Raw genomic sequence first — 22,695 nt, forward strand, 5'->3', positions numbered from 1 at the left:
CATCACCCCCCCCCCCAACCCCCCTACACCGATGGAGGATACGGGCCGAGACACTGCGACGACAGGAACGGGCATGGACAACAACAGTGGGTTAGGAGACCTGTCTCTGCCGGCCAGAGCCTCACTGCCCGTCGAGATTCCATGCCATGATCTCTAGGGCCTCGGAAATGTTTCAGCTGACCCCCGAGGAAAAGAAAGCGGTTTCCTGTACCAAAGCTGCGAAGCAAAGAGGAAGACCGCGATGTTGATCCCTCTGTTGGACGACATTTGGGACGAGGGGCTGTCCTTTATGAAGAATCGTCCTCGGCCCCGGCGAAGAGGGACCGGTACGAAAAGAAGTACAGAGTGCCGGACTCTGCCCCCAAGTGTTTCAGGTCCCAGCCTTCCCCAGATTCGTGTTCTCAGCGGTGGCGAGGAAGTAATCTTCTGGCTCTGCTACGTCAACACCCCCCCCCACATTCCCCCTTCTAAATCTGCCACAGCAAGGGGGAAGAAGTTATACGCCATGGGACGATGAGTCATCTGCGGCAACAACCATCAAGGCGGCCAACGCCCTCACCATCGTGGCGCTCTACGACAGGGAGATCTTGTATAAAATTGCTTCCTTCCCGATAACAAGAGAACGGAAGCGTTGGCAATCCTGCAGGAGGGCGAGGTGGCATCGGACCATGCCATCACAGTGGCCACGGACACGGTCGACACTGGGTTCCTTCCAATGGGCAACAGCATTTGGCTTCGTCGAAGAGGTTGGTTAAGGGCTACTAACTTTCGCCAGGATGTGCAGTCGAGGGTATTGGACATGCCCTTCGACTGGTACAATTTGTTGGCCAAAACCGTGGCCATCAAGGCGGACACTGAGACGGCTCGTGCCTTGGGCATACTTCAGCAGCGATGGCTGTCCTTTCGGAATTCCGCAGGTAAATCCCAATGTTCCTCCAAAGGCTTCGTTAGAAGTTTGTCGTCCTACCGTTAACCATCCCACTCTATGGCCCAGGAGGCCTAAAGGGACCGCAGCAAGACTGGAGGAGGTCGCTGTCAAGGTCACAAAGGCGGCTCCTCAACGGTTAAGCAAGATGGCATCGGCTGTGACGGCTGGCCCCTTCCTTACTCACCCGCTCAGACTAGGGCTTTGAACCCAAGGGTCGAAACTTTTCCGACCCGCTTTATATCAAAGTACACGCAATCCCAGACTCGCTGGTGCTGACCAACACTCGCATGAGAGCAGGGGTTCCCCTTGCCACGGGAGAGTCACCCCCGGACAAGGAGTCCAAAAGTTTGTATGCCTTAGGCAAACTGGTTACGTCGGCGGTGGCCTATACCGTCCGGATTGCCAATAACACGACGTTACTAGCAAGCTACGTCGACGCCCAATGGAACCTACTCCAGGAAGGCCTTCAAGAGGTTCCGGAAACAACAAGAGCCAAGCTTCTCGCCATTGTCTCAGAGGGCAAACTTGCCAATCAGAATGTGGTAAAGAATACCCTGGACACCGCAGAGTCAGCAGGCAGGTCTCTCGCAGAGAGTACTATCCTAAAGAGGCACGCGTGGCTGCGCACGTCGGGCTTCAGGCCCGAGACCCAGGCATCCATTATCAACAAACCCATCGAAGAGGCCAACCTCTTCGGGAAGGCGGTAGACAATCTGTTGGAGACAGCCAAGGAGGAGCACAAGACTATTAAGTTGCTGCACCAAATTTCCCAGAAACCCTCTTCACAGAGGGGCAGTAATTCTCGGCTGTCCTTTCGAGGACAAGCCCGCGCCGCACAAAACAATTTCGGCACGGGCAACTTCAACTCAAGTCAAACTGCTGCAAGCCCCACTTACTTCCCCCAGAGGGGTCAGAAGCGCGGAAAGAATAGTGGCAGAGGCTCCAATTCCAGAGGAGCATCTACTGCTGGTCAGAAATGACCACCAAGTTCAGGTCCCCTCACATGTCTCCCCGGTTGGGGGGGCGATTAACATCTTTCCTCAAGGCATGGAAGGGGATAACTTCAGACCGGTGGGTCTTAAAGACGGTCACCCACGGTTACTGCGTGGAATTCGCCCGACCTCCACAGTTCAGACCGCCAAAACATCAACGCCTTTCACCGGAACATCTGCAGATCCTGATCCAAGAGGTGGAAGTGCTGCTGGGAAAGGACGCCATTGAAGCTGTCCCGATTCTTCAGGTAAATGAGGGTATCTATTCAGTGTACTTCCTTGTACCCAAAAAGGATCTCACCATGCATCCTGTTCTAGACCTGCGCCCAGCGAACAAGTTCATAAAGCCCCCGAAGATTTGCATGATAACACTGCAAGAGGTGATCCCATTACTAAAACAGGGGGACTTCATGACAACATTGGATATGAAAGATGCATACTTTCATATTTCAATGCTCCCAGCGCACAGAAAATTCCTAAGGTTCGTGATTCAGGACAAACGCTACCAGTTCAAGGTACTCCCCTTCGGCATAGCCTCGCCGCCAAGGGTGTTTACCAAGGTCCTGGCAGTGGCAGCGGCACACCTGCGCAGACTTTCAGTTAGTTTACCCTTACCTCGACGATTGGCTCATCACGGGGGACTCGTTCGACGTTTGTTTTTCGAACACCCAAAAAACAGTAGACCTACTGTTCAGCCTGGGATTTTCTATCAACGAAAAGAAATCCAGCTTAGTCCCCAGCCAAGTAAAACAGTTCCTGGGGGCTCTAATTCGTACGGAAGACGGTCTAGTCTTCCCTTCCATTGAGAGGGTTCAGAACATGCTCTCTCATGTTCCTCAGTATGTAGCCAGTCGAGAGGTGACGGTACGCAAAGCTATGCGTTTGCTTGGGATGATGGCGTCCTGCATATACTTGGTTCCCCATGCGCAGCTGCGCATGCGTCCCATGCAAGAGTGGCTCAACAGCCAGTGGTGTCAGGCCAGCGGACAATGGGAAGATCTGTTAGTTGTCTCGCCAGCCCTCGTTCTCTCTCTGCAGTGGTGGTCGAGGGAGAACCTCTTGAAGGGGAAAACCTTCACCACCCCTGCAGTGGAAGCCACTCTCTCGACAGATGCATCTCTCACGGGGTGGGGGGGCTCACCTGCTTCAACAGACAGCGCACGGAGTGTGGTCCCCTCAGGTAGCGTCCAACCATATAAACCTACTGGAGCTACTAGCAGTGTTCAAAGCATTAAAAGCCTTTCAGGAGCAACTGCAAGGGAAGACAGTGCTGGTCCTAACCGACAGCACAACAGCAATGTATTATCTGAACAAACAGGGGGGAACTCACTCTCCAGGGCTATCCAAGCTGTCCAAAAACATCTGGGTATGGGCTCTCAAACACAAGATGTTCCTGTTATCCCAACATGTTCCAGGGGAACTCAATCTTCTGGCAGACATACTCAGCAGAGATTTTCCTCTGCCAGAAGAGTACGAATGGCGACTGCACGAAGACATTGTATCTAACGTCTTCGCAGAATGGGGGTTTCCAGAGATCGACCTGCTCGCTACTCAGGAGAACGACCAATGCCAAGATTACGCCTCCAGGTACACCCAGAACCGATCCATGGGGAACGGTCTCTGGATAACTTGGTCGGGGAAATTTGTCTACGCTTTCCCCCTGACTCCCCTTCTGATCAAGATGGTACACAAGATGCACCAGGAACCAGTCACCATGATTCTGGTACTCCCATGTGGGCCCGCCAACCTTGGTTCGCGCACCTGATGGAAATGTCCCTCTCCCCACCAGTCAAGCTGCCCTGCCCGTACAACATGTTGTCTCAGGACAGGGGGGAGACTCTGCACCCATGTCCACAAACTCTGAACTTAGCAGCCTGGCTCCTGAGGTCATAGTTTGGACATCTGCAACTCCCTCAAAGATGCATGGACATACTGAGGGAGGCAAGAAAGCCTAACGCATGTTATTGCTATGCCAGCAAATGGAAACGTTTTGTCATCTGGTGCAGTTCCAAAGGCGTCAATCCCACCGATTGCTCGCCTTCACACATTGTGTTATATCTAACCCATCTGTTGGACTCTGGGTTAGTCTTCAATTCCTTAAAGGTGCACCTAGCGACGTTGTCAGCCTACACCACGTCACAGCAGGTGTCGTGGTGGAAGATACCTGTGATTAAAGTCTTTATGGAAGCGGTTAAAATAATGTATCCCCCATCACTCACTCAGCCCCTGGGTGGGATCCAAATGTCGTTTTAACTAGGTTCATGGGACCCCCTTTTGAGCCTATGCATTAAGCTAGTCTGAAAGACCTGACCTACAAGACAGCCTTTCTAGTAGCTATCACTTCTATCAGAAGAGTTAGCGAACTACAGGCCCTCTCGGTTTTGGACCCCTTTGTTACAGTCCACAAAGATAAGGTAGTTCTGCGCACACATCCCAGATTTGCGCCGGAATTTATTTCAAAGTTCCATGTGAACCAGTCAATCGAACTACCCACGTTCTTCCAGAGACCTACTAACATGGCCGAAAGAAGCCTTCACACACTAGATGTGCGCAGGGCAGTCATGTTCTACATGGATAGAACTAAACCACTGAGGAAAACTAAACCATTCTTTGTTTCAGTGGCAGCTGGTAGAGAAGGGGTCCCTGTCTCTAAATCTGCAATATCAAGGTGGATTGTCAAATGCATCCCACTGTTACTCTTGCAAAGAGAGAACTGCCCTTCAAGCCTAGAGCACTTTCTACTCGAGGCACTGGGGCATCCATAGACTTCATTGCAAATGTTCCCCTAGAGTCCATTTGCAAAGCGACAACCTGGAGTTCTGTACACACCTTTACAAAACACTATTGCCTAGATACTCATTCTAGGTCTGATTCTCAGGTGGGACAAGCAGTACTAAGACATCTTTTTTCTACTGTTCCTTCTCACAACCCACCTCCAACTCCGGGTACTGCTCGCTAGTCTATGCACAGCATGTGATTCTAAGCAGATTAACAAGGACAGAAGACATGCATTACTTACCGTAAAAGCATTTCTGATTGTATCTGCTTAGATTCACATGCGCCCTCCCTGCCTCCCCGCTCGGGGTGGAAGGAACATGGACTTACTACTTTCTCTCTTCATGTACTCACTCACTATAGCCTTGGACTCCCTCATGGCAGAAAAAATACTATCGGAGGGACCTCGGCGCGTGAGGAATTTTGGGTACTACACACGTCCACAATGGGGATATTGTTTCAGACACGCCTATGCCTACGTCCTCTTTCGGTCCCCGAAAGACGAGATGCAATACTCTGCGGTTACCACTGGATGTCAGACCATATGCACAGCATGTGAATCTAAGCAGATACAATCATCAGAAATGCTTTTACGGTAAGTAATGCATGTCTTCTCAACCTGTCAACATCACCACCAGTCAAGCTGCCAGTGGTCGCGGATCTGCTCAATAGAGGAGGCGCAATCCTGCATCACGATCCAGGGTCGCTGAGCCTGAAGGCTTGCCTCCTGCAGCATTACAATTTGTGAGTACATGGGCTGTGTTCGCAGTGGCCCCGGTCTTTTTTTCCCGCTATTTCTTTGTGGCAAGGTCCTTCTTGAGATTTACTCTGCGCGCCAAACCAGGTTTGGTCCCATTGTTCACTTTGCCTTAGGTGGGATTCATGAGTGAAGCCTGTCTCTGGCTCCAGGGTGTCTGGGGTAGGCAGGACGTGAGGGAGGTGCCTAAAAATCTGTGCTTAGTCTCCTAGGAGGCCCAAATGCACTTTTTGATGATTGGTGGCTGACTGTCCGGCAAGGACAACCACCCTGCTGGGTGACTGACAGCTAGGCTGAAATTAATGGGAGAGAACTGGATAAAAGGTGAGACTTTTGGCTTGGAAGGCAGTCGACCACTAGACGAAGGAACCGAAGAAGAACTTGGAGGACGCCTGCTGCAACTCCTGGACGGCTGGTTTGCCCGGTGAAGCCCTGCTGCTGTGCTGAAACTCCAAATTCATATCGACAGCGAAGCCCCTGCAAGGACGACTTCTCACCTTGAGTTGGTGGGACCAATCAACTCCAAAGTAAGCCACCTGGGCATTCTCTCGTAGCTGGTGTCCTTTCCACTTCAGTTGCTGCTAGAACCGAATAGCCAGGGAGAGGAACACCAGATTGTGTGCGTTTCTTTTAAGTTCGCCAATAGCTCCAGGAAGAGCCTCCGGACTCCCAGGAAGCAGGACTGACTGAGCCTGGGACCCCTCAACAGAGTGTGGAACCCCAGAAGCAAGGATAGTCCATCTCGACCGCCAGAAACAGCAGTGTTGCTATTTGCGGTAGTCTCGAGGAGCTGAAACCCTGAAGTACCACTTGTTCAAAAGATTGCCGGTTGTGATCGGTGACCGTCCCATTGCAGTGCCGGAATCCCCCCGAAGTCCCCCGACGACCTCCCTCTTGTCCCCACGACTGAGGCCCAGGAACAGTGAGATCTGCAGAGCTGCACAGGAACAGAAGTCATCTGCTGCACTTTTTCTTCAATACAAAGCTACTGTAAAGTCTGAGAGAACTTACCTCTCATTGTAGAGTTGCTTGCATCTTATACTAAAGTCTAATCGGCTTTTGGCCCTACATTTGATTCATTCTTTTCTTCAAAGACTTCTAAAACATTGTGCAAAGACTTTTCTACTTACCTTCCAGAAGTGCTTCAGCTCATATAAGACGTTTGCCCATTGACTTTGGCTTCACCTGTTATACTGATTGACTCTTCTTAGGGGATCCAAAAGTATTTGCCTGCTTAATATTTGTGGTCTCTTGTTTGTTCCAATAACCTTTTCTAAGAGTATTCTAAATGCAACAGTAAGATATTAATGTCCCCAGCACCCTAGCCACTGAAGTCACCTGAAGGTGTAGGATTTAGAGTGTGTATTGAAGTGTTGCCATTATATTGCTCCCTTCTCAAGAAGGCTTACTGTGACTGACTGATGAATACATTAATAATTGTATATTCAAGAAACCTTGTGTGAAAGTGTTTATTTGAATACTTTACACTAAATCTGTGTAACTCACCTACAGCTCACATTGACCCCTCTTGAGATAAGCCTGGCTGCTCAACCACACTACCAACCTGTGTACTACAGACTTATACCAAAGGTTGGGTTCCTATTGCCAGGAGGTCCAGGTTATTGTAGTGCACCCTAAGGGTACTGCATACAATCTTGCCTAACACTTGGCTCTAATGCTCAGTTGCTGGACAGGCTGCAAGTGGTCTATCCCACATGCAGGGTAAATCCATAACCAGCCCACCAATGGTAGGGTTCTGCACCACTCATTCAGGCAGCAGTGGTCAAATTGGGGACTACTGTGGGGTTTTTCCATGCATGCACACTAGACTTTCTGGCACCACAGTTGTGAAACGAGACCAGACAGTCCCCACTTCCTGGGTCCAGGCACACATGGCATGCACTAGTCTTCGAAAATATCAGCTTTCACGGGTGAATGCATGACCATATTGGGGATTTCCTTACCTGAGAAGGCATGAATGTGGCCAGAAAACAAATGGCCAAAGGCCAAGCGAGAAATCTTGTGAATGGCAATTTTAGTGTTCTTGCCACGTTTAGTAGCCAGATGTGGTAAACGCGAATGTGCACACTAAAAAGAAGGCAAACGTAAAAATGTATCTGCTGCCACCAGCTAATCCTTAGGCACATATAAAAGTAACCATAAAATCCCCCATGTAAAGGTCTTGTGTGATACAAAAGTATCCCCTACTGCACTGCATTGTAAGATGCTATGTGCACTGTTGGAAAAGTTACCAAAACAGGTAAAGTCAAAAGGGAAACAGTTTCCTGGTACTGATGGTCTAAAAGACTTCTCAGTTCACCCATGACAAATGACCAAAAGGCCAGGGAGGGGAAGCTAAAGACATCACTTCTGTAAAAAGTCAAGAAAGATCCATAAACTAAAGCACAATGTTTGAGCGTCCATATAATATGGAGGGAAAGTTGCCTAAAAGATAGATCCTTCATAACATACTCACTGCTCTTCTTGAAACTCAACAACCTGTTGCTGTTGTCACACCATGTGCAAGGGTATTATAGAATCCAACATTTTCACTGCCTTACTCCAGAGTACTTGCCAACACTTTACGCAATCTAATTAGTACTTGCTCCCATCAGCTTCACATTAATAGGGTCCCTCCTGTGCTGCTGGTTCTGTAATGAAGAGCTGAACCTGCCCTGCGGTTTCTAAAAGGGCATGACCTGCCTTTGGTGTACGTATTGAACCCGCAGCTTGAGGTTTTAGAAGCCACATTGTGTGTTTGAAATGCCATCCCTTTCCACAGCATATGGCTTTCACCCCATAGGCGGGCGGCAGACATGGCCACTAACGGCCCGCCAGCTTGGCCTTGTCCGCACCCCTGCCTTGGGATTGAAAGCCGTTCGCACCCCTGGATTGAACCCCGTGTGCAGATGGGTTTTTCTTAATTTTTTCATTGGGTGGTGAACGCAGCGTGCATTGCGCAAGCCCATCTCCTGAGTGAGGACAAGAACACAAAAGTAAAAAAAAAAAATGGCTGCCGCCAATAAAATGGAAAAAGGATGGTCTCTTTTCAGGGGACGTCAGCCATAAAAAACGTTTAAAAAAATGGCTGCCTCTATTTTAATGGGATCTATTTTGTCACTGCGGGTGCAGGCAGCAATTACAGATTTGTGCCCGGGAAAGAGAGTCTGATTGGATATTCTTTACCGGGTACAAATACCCTTTCCTAGACAAAATAAACTGTCAGTAAAATGGCCACATGAAAAAGAATGCTTGTTTTTTTGGTGTTTTGGCTTCCTGCTTTTGTTGGACAGTGTGGAGTTCATACAGGATGCTCTCAGCTGTGTGAGGTTTCTTTTTCATTATGCAGTAAGAATAGATTGAGCAGTGTTTTGCTACTAAAGAAAATGTTATTTATGCCATAGTTTCTGGAAATATATTTTCAGAGCAGGATACTTTTCGTGAACATAGTTTACTAAGATGTGTGTTTTCTTTCGAAGCTGCTTGACCGATTTGATTATGATGATGAACCAGATGCCGGAGATGAATCGAAGCAATCTGTTTCAACTCCTTCATCTCCATCTCCATCTCAACCAACATTGTAAGTTTTAATGCTCTTGCTTGTAAAGTCATGTATCTATATTAATTAAAGAAATATACCTTCTTTTGTTCAATAAATAGAGCTATGGATTATCTATTTGTGCAACATTTTGAACGGTCTTTTATATTGTATATATTTATTTTTAGATGTCCAAATGTTGGCTGTAAATCTTATTGTGGTGGATATTTGCACTTTTATATATTAAAGCATTGGTTTCTTCTCCTATATGTAATCTCATCAATTGAATGACCATGTGTTCAGATGGATTTATAAAATCTGGCCTGGTGGACAGATTTCAGGAGGGTCACCGTAGTTATAATGAACAGGGGAACTCTGAGAGGTTAAAAAAACCCAATCAAGGTAAGCTTGGGGAGTGGTCAAGGTTAGTCTCAGGAGTGTGTTCAGGGGTCCACAATGGGTCCACACAGTGAATAGACAATGATTCTTCTTGCAAAGGCAAGTACAGATATACTCTAGTATAGGCCCAAAAACATTAGAAGCCTGAAACAAGTAGGTGTTATTAATACACAACACTTCATTTATAACACCTATATAGTTATCCAGTGGTCGAAGTGTATGAAAAGAAGTTGGGGAACTGTTCCCTGGTGGCTTGCCCCCGCTCCCCACAAACCCCATTGCCATGCCCCCTTTTACACGCATACAAACCCCAAACCAAAGCGCCTGCTGTTTAAGGGAATGTTCAGTGCAGTGCACTGAAAGTGCAAGTTTCAACTGCTTCCTGCAGATTTATTTTAAAACAAAACCATTCCGGGAGTATACCAAGAGTAAAACGTAATACTAAAAAGTAGAGAAGCAGTGCTGCTGCCCACTTCGACCACTGGAGTTACCCAACTTTTTACAGTAGATTTCCCTTTGTGCAAAATTCTGTCCATCTTGTGGTTCCGCGCCCTCCATGCAACTGCTTTCGCACATGTGACTGGGCGTTCACTCTAAATAACACACCATCGTCGACACACCGTCCATGGGCACACAAGCACCTAAGGCCTTGGAATCACTGACTGCGCTGTCTGTTGCGACCTTAGATTCAACCAATGAAAATCTGCGAAAGCCTTGCGGCTATCATTTCGGCAGCCACAAAGCACAAGGGCACCTCCTCGCTTCGAGAGGACCATTCTGAAGCCCACAGCCTCTCTTAAGGCCTTATTGGGGTACTCTCCACCTTATGGCCAATCCTTTCCACCTCCAGACCTTTCCTATGGATTAGGGAGAGATTTGAACAATACATGGACAAAATGGCCCAGTTGATTGACTTTTCTGACAGGTACATTACACCCAAAAGACCCAGGGAAGATGACTCCTGCCTCATTCCTTACAAACTGCAGAAATTCCCCATCTCTGCACAGCGACACCAGGAGGATATCCTGGATGTCCCAGAGGACCCAACACAGCAGGATATCTGAGGACATTAATCCCTTTGCACAAGACAGAGCTGCTCAGGACACAGACTTGGATCAAGATCAGTCAGGGGATCAGGGCCATTGGCTATCACCAACACATACCGCTGACCCAGACACATTTTGTCTAGATAGGATTCGTCACCTGTTAACGACAGATGTTGTTTAATGCTAATTTTAAAAAGAATAGCCAATCATTTCCAGATTGCAACATGAGGCAGCTCCAGACTCAGAATTTGTTGAGGATATCCTGAAGGAGAAGCCTCCCACTGGTCAGGCCATCCTTTTACTAAACTCTTCAGGAGCCTGGCCCCATCCTTGCTGTCTCCGTCCCGCACATGGGTGGGCAAAGCCTGTGTTTAGAAATGTTTCCGCCCATCTTCCGACCCACTCTACATAAGGGGTCATGCTACACCGGACTGCTTGGTGGTTATTACCACTCAGAAAAGGGGTTTCACTGTCCTCTGCGAATGCCCCTCCGAACAAAGACTGTACAAAGCTTTAGGCCCTTTGTAAACTGGTCACTGCCACTTCGGCCTACTCTACTAGGATTGCAAACAATACCACTCCTGTCAAGTTTCAGCGATGTTCAAGAGGTCCTTAAAGACGTCCCAGAGCCCACCTGATCATGCCTGCTGGCGTTGTTGCTGAGGGCAGACCGGTTACCCATAACATATTAAAGAACACTCCGTACCCTGCTGAGACCGCTGGATGCACCCCAGCCCAGGGGACCTTATTTAAGACAAGCCTGGCTAAAGAACTCTGGCTTTAAACCGGAGACTTGGGCCTCTTCTAAATAAACCAGTTGATGACTCCAACCTTTTTGGGAAGGCTGTTGATGACACACTGGAGACTGCGAATAAAGAACATGAAGCACTTAAGTCGGTCAGCCAAATCAAGCTAAGCCCTTCCACAAGTGTGGAGGCTCTAACTCACGCTGGTCCTTTCGTGGACAAACCTTGTCCCACTCTCCCCATTGACAATATGGCTCAGGGAGTACCCCCTCTGGTCCTCCGGCCAAGGCTCATCTGGTAGCCACCAATACCAACAGGCCCTCGTAGGGGCAAGGGTTGAGGCAGGAACTCTACTCCTAGAGGCAGCCCGGGTCGCCACCTCAGTGACTCGCCGATTCGGGTCCCCTCCCATGCAACCCCGGTCAGGGGTTGCTTGTCGTCCTTCACTCCTGGGAGGGGAATCGCATCAGACCAGTGGGTGCTAAAGACTTACCCACGGCTACTGCATGAGAGTTCCTCTGGCCACCTCGATACCACCCACCAAGAAGCAACCGCCTGTTGCCAGAACACTACACATCCTGCTGGAAAAAGGCGCCATAGAATTTGTCCCCATTCTCCAAGTACACAATGCTATTTATTCAGAGTACTTCCTTGTACCCAAAAAGGTTCTCACTGTGTGCTCTGTTTTAGACCTGCGCCTTGCTTGGAAGTATGTCAAACCTCAAAAATTCAGGATGACACTACTGCAGGAGGTAATCCCACTGCTGCAGCAGGGGGATGACATGGCCACATTGGACATGAAAGATGCATACTTTCATATTTCAATGTTGCCAGTGCACAAAGTACCTCAGGTTCATGATAGAGGACATCCACTATCAGTTGAAGGTTCTCCCTTTCGGCGTGGCCTCATGTTAGGCAAGATTGTATGCAGTACCCTTTGGGTGCACTCCAACAACCCTGATCTCCTGGCAATAGGAACCCAACCTTTGGTATAAGTCTGTACTACACCGGTTGGTAGCGTGTTGAGCAGCCAGGCTTATCTCAAGTGGGGTCAATGTGAGCTGTAGGGGAGTTACACAGAGATTCACAGTGACAAGTATTCAAACTCTTCCACACAAGGTTTCTTGATTGAACAATTATTAATCAGTCAGTTTGAATAAGCCTTGTTCAGAAGGGAGCAATATAAAGCAACACACAAATACACTCCAAAAATACTTATTCTAAATCAGCAAATACCCATTTGTGATGACACACAGGTACTACCTACACCTTCAGGTGACTTCAATAGCTAGGGTGCTGTTGGCATTAATGTATCACTGTTGCATTTAGAATATTAGGAGTAGTGTTAAAGAGAAGAGAGTTCAGAATAAAGCAAGTATTCACACAGTTATTCTTAAGTAGGTAAGTACTTTCAACCAACCACCCAATGCAAAGTTAGTTAACGCTTTCCTGGAAGGAAGGTAAAACACATAAGCAGAAGAGAGAAGAGTAATTCAGGGAGCCAGGCCAGTCAATGTTAAGTTGGCAAAAGTCAAATTGAACTGAAGCACTTCTTATAGGTAAGTAGAAAGTATTTTCAAATGTTTAAAAAGTCTTGGTAGAATAGAAGAAATCAAAGTAGGGCCACAAGCTGATTAGGCTTGTGAGGTAAAGAAGCTGGTAGCAACTCTACAAATGCCACCCAGCAAATCTCCAACAAGTAAACAACAAGGCCAAATGGCTACACGACAAGAGTTCTCTTTGTAAGCCTGTGGGCTTCATCTCGTTCTTTCTCCAGCATGGGGTCTGGCATGGATTCACATGCTCATGAATATTCCCCGTCGTCAGGCTGGGAATCCTCGGTAAAGAAAATATCAGTATCTGTTTTGTTTCTGATCTGTCTTTCTTAGTAGTAACCAATCACTGGTCTCTGGGTCATACTGCCCCCAGCCAATGACTGCCCTCTGCCTAAGCCCCATCCTCGGCAGCCACCCTCAGATTTTTACCGCACACTCGTGTTGGGAGTCCTCGTGCTATAGCTCAAGTTTTTACTGCGTTTCGCGCTTTTTCAGAGAGATTTATCTCATTTTTCGGTTTAATCGAGCCTCGAGCTCCACCGTTTCTACTTCCTATCAACGGGGATCCGTTAAGGATTTATCTACGCCCTTCAAGGGTGAAGTATTCGCTGAGTTACGCTTCTTGGAAGATTCCAGAAGTTTCTGAGGCCTACCTCATGGACGAGAAGAACATGGCCCCGGATAGGGGAAGCTCGACTCCCGGCAAACTGTTCAGAATCTGCCCTGGATGCAACCTACAAAATGTGTTCAAGGAGGACGAGCATTCGAAATGCCTTTATTGCCTCCACGAGGACAAAACGCACGTGGAGAAGCACTGTGTGTTTTGCATGAACATGTCGGATCAGACTGAGGGATCGCTGGAATATGAGAATCCGGCTAAGCTTCTGGAGAAGCCCCGGTTGATCTCGAAGGAACCGGCCGAGGGGGAGTGAGGCGGTGACCCTCCCCCTAAGGTGAAGGCCTCAAGCGCGCCTAAGGCGGCGAAGGCCTCTATCGAGGGAGTCGCTGCGGCCCTGGCAAAGCCTTTGGAGGCTATCCCAGTGCCCAGAGTTTTCCAGCCTCCGCGGAGGGAATCATCTTTTAAGCCCATCGAGAAGACCCCCGTGAAGACCCCGGTGGAAAAAGAGAGGGGGTCGGGTGTCCGACAAGGACACAACCTCCAAGGAGGAGCTGGCCGAGAATCTGGAAGAGGCCCAGCCCCACGGGAGGAATCCCGAGGAGGGGGACGACGAGAGCGAGGGTGGCAGCGACAAGGAGGTTCCCGTGGCACCCCGATCCTCAGGACAACTCGCCGGCCATTTTGATGGCAATCCAAGCCTTATGCACGGAGATGAGGACGAGACTGCCCCTGCACCGACGGACGACCCTGTCATGATCTCTGCTTCCAAAAGGTCAGGGTTTTCCCAACTCCCTTGGAAGCAGATCCATAACCCAGGTTCCGAGTGCCAACAAGTCCCAATTGGGACCTTTTGGACCCAGTCCTGGCGCCAGTGGCACCAGGCTCGTAAATATGCCCAGTCCCAGCGCTGGAAGCGCCGGGCTCATAATGCTTGGGTGGACTTACCTGCAGCAGAGCTACTTGCCTGCCAGTTGAGCCTCTGATCCTCTTCTGTTTGGAACTACTTTTCCTGTTGGGTGGGGCAGGAGCCACTCCCTAGATTCAGAACACTGGAACTCTTCTGGAAAGCAGGAACTCTTTTCTTACCTAGGCATGGCTGTGGAAGGAGACACCTAAGCACTACAGGAGGCTATTTAAACCACACCCGATGGATGAATCTTGCTTTGCGTTATTCTGCATCCTCTGCAGCAGAACGCTCATCGTGTCTTCTGTATCTGATCCTGGGCCTAAGGAAAAAGGCTTACCATCCTGAATCCAGTCTTCAGCAACACCTATAAAGACAAGAAAGAACAGGTTAGCATTACGGTCTTCAGTGACAGCTCTTCACTTACCTGGTCCATCGGCTGTCACCAACGCCTCGCGCTGCATTCCGGCATCTGAAAGACAAAGGCTTACCTACTCTTTGTGCGCTCCGGAGGCCTTCACACTGCATTCCGGCATCTGAGAGACAAAAGCTTACCAACTCTTTGCACGCTCCGGAGGCCTTCGGCGCTACATCCCGCATCTGAAAGACAAAACAAGGTGCGTTTAAAGACATTGGGGAACTTTAATACTCACGTGCCATTACTCCTTTCCACATCTAACCCAGTGGGTATTCCGGCACCCTGCAGCCGCTCCGAACTTGTACCTGCAAAATAAAAAGACAGTTAGAGCGCATCGTGAAGCAGGCAACAAGCGCTTACTTACGTGCTTCCAGGCGCTTCTATTCATCACACGGGCTCCATCTTCAACTCACTTCAGCCCGTCATCCGCCATCGCCGGAACCCTGCAAAACAAGAAACATCATTACTAAAGACTTTAAAGACATTAGAATTACTCGAAACTTACCGTTCGTGCAGTAAACAACGGACAGCAGTCCTCTGAAGTCAAGAGGCCTGCTCCCCTTATCCAGTGAAGAAACTGGTTACAGCACCCTGCCCCGAGGCAGATGGAGAGCACGGCATTCACTTACCTAAGGTGAGAGCGTTAACCTTTGGGGTTCTACAGGAGAAGAGAAAGGGAAGAAGAGAGAGACATTCAATAACCCAGTTCATTAATCCCATATTTTCTATCTGCAGACATCTTACCCTTCGAGTCGCAAAGCCTACCACAAAACTCCCGTCCAGGCGCTATGGAAACCTCGGATACCGACCAGCTAGCCCAGTTACTTGGGGAACTAAGGGCAGAAGTGCATGCAGCCCGTCAGGAAACGAACGCTCTAAGAAGGGAACTGATTATTTCCAACGAGCGAACAGATGATCTTGCTAGACAATTGCTACAGTCACAAGCCGGACAGACCCCGTTACCCGCATCTGGGGGAAATCTTCCTTCTACATCCTCTATGAATCCAGTGCAGATCAACCTACCTGGGAATGTACCTCTGGCTCCGCCGGAACGATTTTCTGGTGACCCAAAGAGGTTTGCAGTATTTATCAATCCGTGCCGGTTGCATTTCTTATGCCGGCCAGCAGCCTTTCCAACTGAACAAGCTAAAGTAGCTTTCGTGCTTTCGTACCTTAGTGGCAATGCGGCAGACTGGTCGATCCCTCTAGTAAATCAAGATGATCCGGTCCTCCATGATTTTCAAGCTTTTCAGCTCAGTATGGAAAAACTGTTCGCAAGACATTCACAGGGGCAGGCCTTGGACAATGAGCTTCTTTCGTTGCGACAAGGTAATCAAGACCTTTTGGCTTATATTGCGTCTTTCAACAGACTGATAGTGGAAACTCAATGGCCTGAGGACAAAAGGATTACGCTGTTTTATAGAGGTCTACGTGGAGAGCTCAAAGATGTGTTAGCCCAAGTAGTGAATCCCCCACAAGATTGTTCGGACTATATAGACTTAGTCGTTCAAATAGATCACAGACTGCAGAACAGGAAGGCCGATCGTTCCAAGTTTGATGCTCGAGTATTTTCCAAACCGCCAACTCCTTCCCAAGGAGTAGACTCCGGGGAACCCATGCAAATAGGGGGTCTGAAAGGTCCTCTAACACAAAAGGAGCGGGAAAGGAGAAAACAGTTGCAATTATGCCTCTATTGCGAAAACTCAGGGCACTTTCTTCGAGACTGTCCGGTGAAACCTGCCAAGAAGGCAGTAGGAGCTGCAGTTACCAAAGTTACAAACTCTGAGCAGGGAAACAACCTCGCCCGACAAGAATAGAGGTCCTCTTGCCGAGGGTGAAAACCAGTTCCGTGACCTCGCATTTCGTGATACCTATGGTCCTCGGCCCTGATAATCCCGATCGATTACATGCAATTGAAGCTTACGTCGACAGCGGTGCCATCGGCAATTATGTGGATCATGAAATGGTTTTGAGGATGAATCTAACTCTTTGTCCAAAGGCTGTAAAGGACGTCATTACTACGGTGAATGGTACGGAGATAGCCTCCGGGCCAGTAACGCATACCACTCAAGAGGTGACGCTAGTAAGTCAAGATGGACACCATCAGAAGATCGTGTTCGATGTGATCAAGGCCCCTCAGTTTCAGATTATTCTAGGAATACCTTGGTTAGAGAAACACATTCCTCTGATCGATTGGCGAGCAAGAACGGTCCAGTTTCCAGAATGTGTCTCTACTTGTCACCCTCCACCTGGTGTTGCTCTGGCAGCAATTTCTTCAGAGACTCCCCAGTTACCTCCCGAATACCTAGAATACCAAGATGTTTTCCGGAAGGATCAGGCTAACTCTCTACCTCCTCATAGGTCTTATGACTGCCAGACCTGACACCTGGATCTACTGCTCCTTGTAGTAGAATTTATGCCCTCACTGAGCCTGAGAACCTTCACCTTCGACAATACCTGGATCAATACCTGGCAAATGGGTTTATTCGTCCTTCCAAGTCCCCTGCTTCTTCAGCTTTGTTCTTCGTTCCAAAAAAGGAAGGAGACCTTAGAACTTGTATAGATTATCGCTCCCTGAACCAGATCACCGTTAAGAATAGATATCCGTTATCTTTGATACCTGAACTCCTGGACCAAGTCAGAAAAGCATGCATATATACAAAGCTGGATCTTAGAGGAGCTTACCACTTGGTACGAGTAAAAGAGGGCGATGACTCACTGTTCCTCGCAGCATCTTCACGTTTCACCGCAGCCTCCTGCATGTTCCCGCCGCATTGCGGCCCCTCTGGGGAGATAAAGACAATAAGGTGAACCAAGGGAACATATAGAGGAATACTGGTTACCACCCTAAAACCTACCTGATTTACCACCGGGGGAACCATTCCTCTCCTCGGGTCGGAGCAGCCCCCACTGCACCACTGCACCATCGCCGTACCCCGGCCCCTAAGGGGAAACAAAAGCACAACAGGGTGAATCAAAAGGACAATAAAGGGGAGCCACCTCCCGCCATAGACTTACCTAATTTTACTGCCGGAGGTATAACTCCTCGACTCTGGTTTTCTCTCAGCACCTGAATAAAGGCGAAGACCACAGATTACGGGATTGGATAGGAGTGATGGTCAGGCATTTGAACTCTTACGAACTGCATACTTACAGCGTCTTGCCGGCAGAGTCAAAATAGCCCTGGAACTCGCCGATACCTTCGACCAGTGGAGCAACTGGTCCATCGCGCGTCCCTGCGCTCGAAGCAGGATGGAGAGCTCACCCTTTCAAACCATAAGGTGAGACTTTAGAGGGGACATCGTAGGTGGTCAGTGGGCGGAATGGGGGTGGGGGGAATTTACGCTCAACTCCACGGGTGGTTAATTCCCCTTTCTCCAGCATGGGGTCTGGCATGGATTCACATGCTCATGAATATTCCCCGTCGTCAGGCTGGGAATCCTCGGTAAAGAAAAAACCAGTATCAGTTTCGTTTCTGATCTGTCTTTCGTAGTAATAACCAATCACTGGTCTCTGCGTCATACTGACCACAGCCAATGACTGCCCTCTACCTAAGCACCGCCTCTGGCAGCCATCTTCAGATTTTTACCGCACGTTCATGTGTTGGGATCCTCGTGCTATTGCTCTCGAGCGTTAGTGCTTTTTTTTCGCGCTTTTTCACAAAAAACTTCGATTCTTTCGGTCAAAAGAGCCTCAAGCTCCACCGATCCTACATCCGATCAACGGGGACCCGTGTCGGATTCATCTGTGCCCCTCAAGGGTGAAGATTTCGTCGAGCTACACTTCGGAGGACTCCAGAAGCTTCTCAGGCCCGGTCTCGGAGATGGCCCAGGAGAAGGGAAGCTCGACGCCCGGAAAGCTGTTCAGGGTCTGCCCTGGATGCCAGCTGCAGAACGTCTTCAAGGAGGACGAACACTCTTTCTGCCTTTACTGCCTTCATGAGGACAAGACGCACGTGGAGAAGGACTGTGCGTTTTGCGGCAACATGTCGGAACGGACCATGAAGGACCGCCATCAACGTCTCGCCAACTGGCTGGAGGGTAAGAGCCCGTCTGGCGAGAAGAAGAAGAAATCCGAGCGGTCTTCTAAGACCTTTGAGGGCGCCCCGGCGACGGGGGCCCAACATAAGGCCAAGCACCGCGAGTCCGCTGGCACCGGGAGCGCCGAACGGTCGGGCTCTACGGGCGCCAGGCAGGGCGCACCCTCCCCGGCACCATCAACCACGAGCCAACGCTCTGGGTCGGGTAAGAGGAAGGCCGAGCACCCGGCGAAGCTCCTGGAGAGGCCCCGGTCGAGCTCTAAGGCAGAGGAGGAGCGTGGCAGTGCCCCCTCCCTCAAGGATAAGGCGGTGAGCGCACCTAAGGTGGTGAAGGCCTTGATCCATCCGACCAAGCCCTCTATCGAAACGGTCGCGGCGGCCCTGGCTCAGCCTGTGGTGGCTGCACCAGTGGTGGTGACCTCAGGGCCCAGAATCTCCCTGCCTCTTCGGAGGGAGTCTTCCTTTGTGCCCATCGATAGGACCCCCGTGAAACCCTCCGTGGGGAAGAAGGGGGGGCAGGGCGTCGTCGTAGAGTCGGCCTCAACCTCAGAGGAGGAGCTGATCGAGGTCTTAAGCCACGGCCTAGGCGTGGAAGAAGGCCAGCCCGTCGGAATGGACCCCGACGCAGGTGACGACGACGACATCGTCGAGGATACCGACGGGGCCCCTGCTCGCCCGTCGGATTCCCCTCTGCCAGCGCCGCAAGACAACTCGGCGGCCATTTTGTTGGCCATACAGTCCTTATGCTCCGAGATAAGGACGAGGCTACCGTTACCGACGGAGGAACCTCTCCCGTCGGGGGATCCAGAACCGGGACCTTCTGGTGTTCCCCCTACCAAGAAAAGAAGGATCCATCCACCACCTCCTTTTCAACCGTCGCGCCCCTTCCAGCCCTCCTCCCCGTCCACCCGAGGGGATGATACGGGGACTGACACGGCAGCGACGGGTACGGACGACGAGGCATACGACGAGGATTTTCCGTCGTCGCCTCCCACCAGGGCCTCTCCGCCCGACGAGATCGGATCTTTCCACTCCATGATCTCCAGGGCTTCCGAGCTTTTCCAACTCTGCCCTGAGGAGAAGAAAAAGGAAGGCTTCCTTTATCAGCGGCGCGAGGCCAAGAGGAAGACGGTCCTCGCAGTGCCTCTGTTGGACGACATTTGGGATGAGGGCCTTTCCCTCCTCAAGAACCCTTCCACGACGCCAGCTAGAAGAGACCGGTACGAGAAAAAGTACCGGGTCCCGGACACGGCCCCCCTATGCCTCCGGGCGCAGCCTACCCCGGACTCCGTCGTCTCCGCGGCAGCCAGGAAGAAAGCGGGGGGGGGTACGGCCTCCACATCGACTTCCCCTCCGTACGGCGAGGGAAAGAAATTGGATACTATGGGACGTAGAGTCATCTCGTCGGCAGCGACGACGATTAAAGCGGCCAACGCCTTGGCTATCGTGGCCCGCTACGACAGGGAGCTCTGGTACAAGATAGCTCCCCTGCTGGATTTTCTGCCGGACGACAAGAGGGCGGAGGCCCTTGAGATCCTGCAGGAAGGTGAGGTGGCCTCGGACCACGCCATCACCGTGGCGACGGACATCGCCGACACTGGGTTCCGCCAGCTGGGCAACGGCGTTTGCCTTCGACGTCGTGGATGGCTCAAAGCTACGGACTTCCGGCAGGACGTCCAGACCAGAGTCCTGGACATGCCCTTCGACGGGAACAACCTGTTTGGGAAGACAGTGGACGATTCCCTTCAGGCCATCAAGGCGGATACTGAGACGGCCCGGGCCCTTGGAGTCCTGCAACGACGGACGCCCTTTCGGAGCGGCGGAGGCAAGGGCGCCTCCAAAGGTTCCGGCGGCGGTTTCGCTTCCTACCGTCAAGCGGCCCGCTCGTCGTCGCAAGAGGCCTACAGAGGACGAGGCAAGTCTAGCGGACCCCGCCGTCGTCGCCAAGGAGGTCAAGGCGGCAAGGCCGCGTCCAAGCAGGATTGAACCGGCCGTGGGGTCGGGCCCCCACCGAAGCACCCCGGTGGGAGGCCGGCTGGCGGGCTTCGTCAGCGTGTGGGAGTCCATCTCCACCGACCGTTGGGTGCTGGACGCCCTGGCCCGGGGCCACGCGCTCGAGTTTCAAAGAAGGTGCCCGCGCGTCCCCCCCGTGGCCAGGAAAGAACTTCACGTCCCTCAACTTCTCCTGGAGGTAAAGGCGATGCTCAGAAAGGGCGCCATCGAACTCGTCCCAAAGAGGCTCCGGGGCTCCGGAGTCTACTCGAGATACTTCCTCGTGAGGAAGAAGACGGGAGGATGGCGCCCCATCCTAGACCTGCGACGTCTGAACAAGTTCATCAAGGCGCAGAAGTTCCGGATGGTCACCCTCCAGCACGTCCTGGGTCAGCTGGAGGAAGGAGACTTCCTATCGTCGTTGGGTTTGGAGGATGCCTACTTCCACATTCCCATCCTAAAGGGGCACCGCAAATTCCTCAGATTCGTGGTCCAAGGGCGTCATTACCAGTTCAAAGCCCTTCCCTTCGGACTACGGTCGGCACCCAGGGTATTCACCAAGTGCCTTGCACCGGTGGCGGCGCAGCTGCGCCGCGAGGGGATTCACGTCTACCCCTACCTGGACGACTGGCTCATCCGCGCCAAGACGAGGGAGCTCGCCGTGGTCCACACGGCAAGGACCGTCCAACTCCTCACGGACCTGGGATTCTCCGTGAACTACACCAAATCCCACCTGGTGCCCGCGCAAGTCGCACTGTTTCTGGGAGCGAGGCTCGACACAGTGTCCCTTCTGGCCTCCCCGTCGGAGGAGAGGACCAGGACCATCTTGGGCAAGGTGCAACGGATGTTGGTGGCCGACGCGGCCAAAGTGAGGTCCATCAAGTCCCTCCTCGGGATGATGTCTTCCTGCATCTACCTCATTCCCATGTGCAGGCTCCGGATGCGCCCGTTGCAAGAATTCCTGGATGCGCGCTGGATCCAGACGACGGGCAGCTTCGAGGAAAGAATCAAGCTCGACGAGAGTTTCCGACGAGCGATACGGTGGTGGGGCACCCGCGCGCATCTGACGGCGGGCATGGACTTCCAGACCCCAGCCCACCAGGAGACTGTGACCACGGATGCCTCCCTGGAAGGGTGGGGAGCGCACACCGAAAATCTGCACGCAAGGGGACTCTGGCTCCCGACGGAGAAGTCCCTGCATATCAACGTCCTGGAGCTCCGTGCAGTGTTTTGGGCCCTCAGGTCCTTCCTTCTGTCCCTCAAGGGCAAGGTGGTGAGGATCTTCACCGACAACACCACCACCATGTTTTACATCAGGAAACAGGGCGGAACCAGGTCCCCAGCGCTGTCCAAGGAGGCGCGCGCAGGACCTGTGGCATTGGGCCGTCGCCCAAGGGATTTTTCTGGTGCCGTTTCATCTGGCAGGGATAAAAAAACACCATCGCCGACTCACTCAGCAGGGAGCTGCGCTCGTGCCACGAGTGGGAACTACGTTCGCGACGGCAACGAACACCAAGTGCCGGAGGTTCGCCAGCAGGTTTCCCCAGACGAGGAGCATGGGCGATGCTTTCTCGTTCCCCTGGGAGGGCCTGTTCCTCTACGCGTTCCCTCCCTTGCCTCTGCTAATCCGGCTCGTCAACCAGCTCAAGAGGTCACGGTGCAGGATGATCCTCGTCGCACCTGCGTGGCCGAGGCAGATATGGTTCCCGGACCTTCTGGACTTGTCAGCGTCCCCGCCGATCAAGCTGCCGGCGGACGCGGATCTACTCTCCAGGGAAGGAGGCGCCATCCTCCACCACGACCCGAAGTCGCTGAACTTGCAGGCCTGGCTCCTGCAGCGCTAGAGTTTGGAGGATACGACATACCGGCCGATTGCAGAGAGGTTCTTGCAAAGGCCAGGGCGTCCTCGACTCTTAAATGCTACGGACACAAATGGAAGAGGTTCTCTGTCTGGTGCCACGCACAGAAGATTAACCCTCTACGGAT

General features: G+C 51.3%; 1 protein-coding gene across 2 annotated transcripts in view; it reads left to right on the forward strand.

Moving 5' to 3' along the window:
* SCAF4 (SR-related CTD associated factor 4) overlaps positions 1 to 22,695 on the forward strand; it is a 1,175,829-nt gene that overhangs the window by 380,562 nt on the left and 772,572 nt on the right. For both annotated transcript variants that reach the window (XM_069636348.1, XM_069636349.1), the window contains exon 10: positions 8,932 to 9,032. In XM_069636348.1, coding sequence (XP_069492449.1) covers positions 8,932 to 9,032 — 101 coding nt within the window. The remainder of the gene's footprint in view (positions 1 to 8,931; positions 9,033 to 22,695) is intronic.

This window comes from Ambystoma mexicanum, chromosome 7p (genome assembly GCF_040938575.1).
Source record: "Ambystoma mexicanum isolate Mex_15411 chromosome 7p, UKY_AmexF1_1, whole genome shotgun sequence".
Classification (NCBI taxonomy): Eukaryota; Metazoa; Chordata; class Amphibia; order Caudata; family Ambystomatidae; genus Ambystoma; species Ambystoma mexicanum.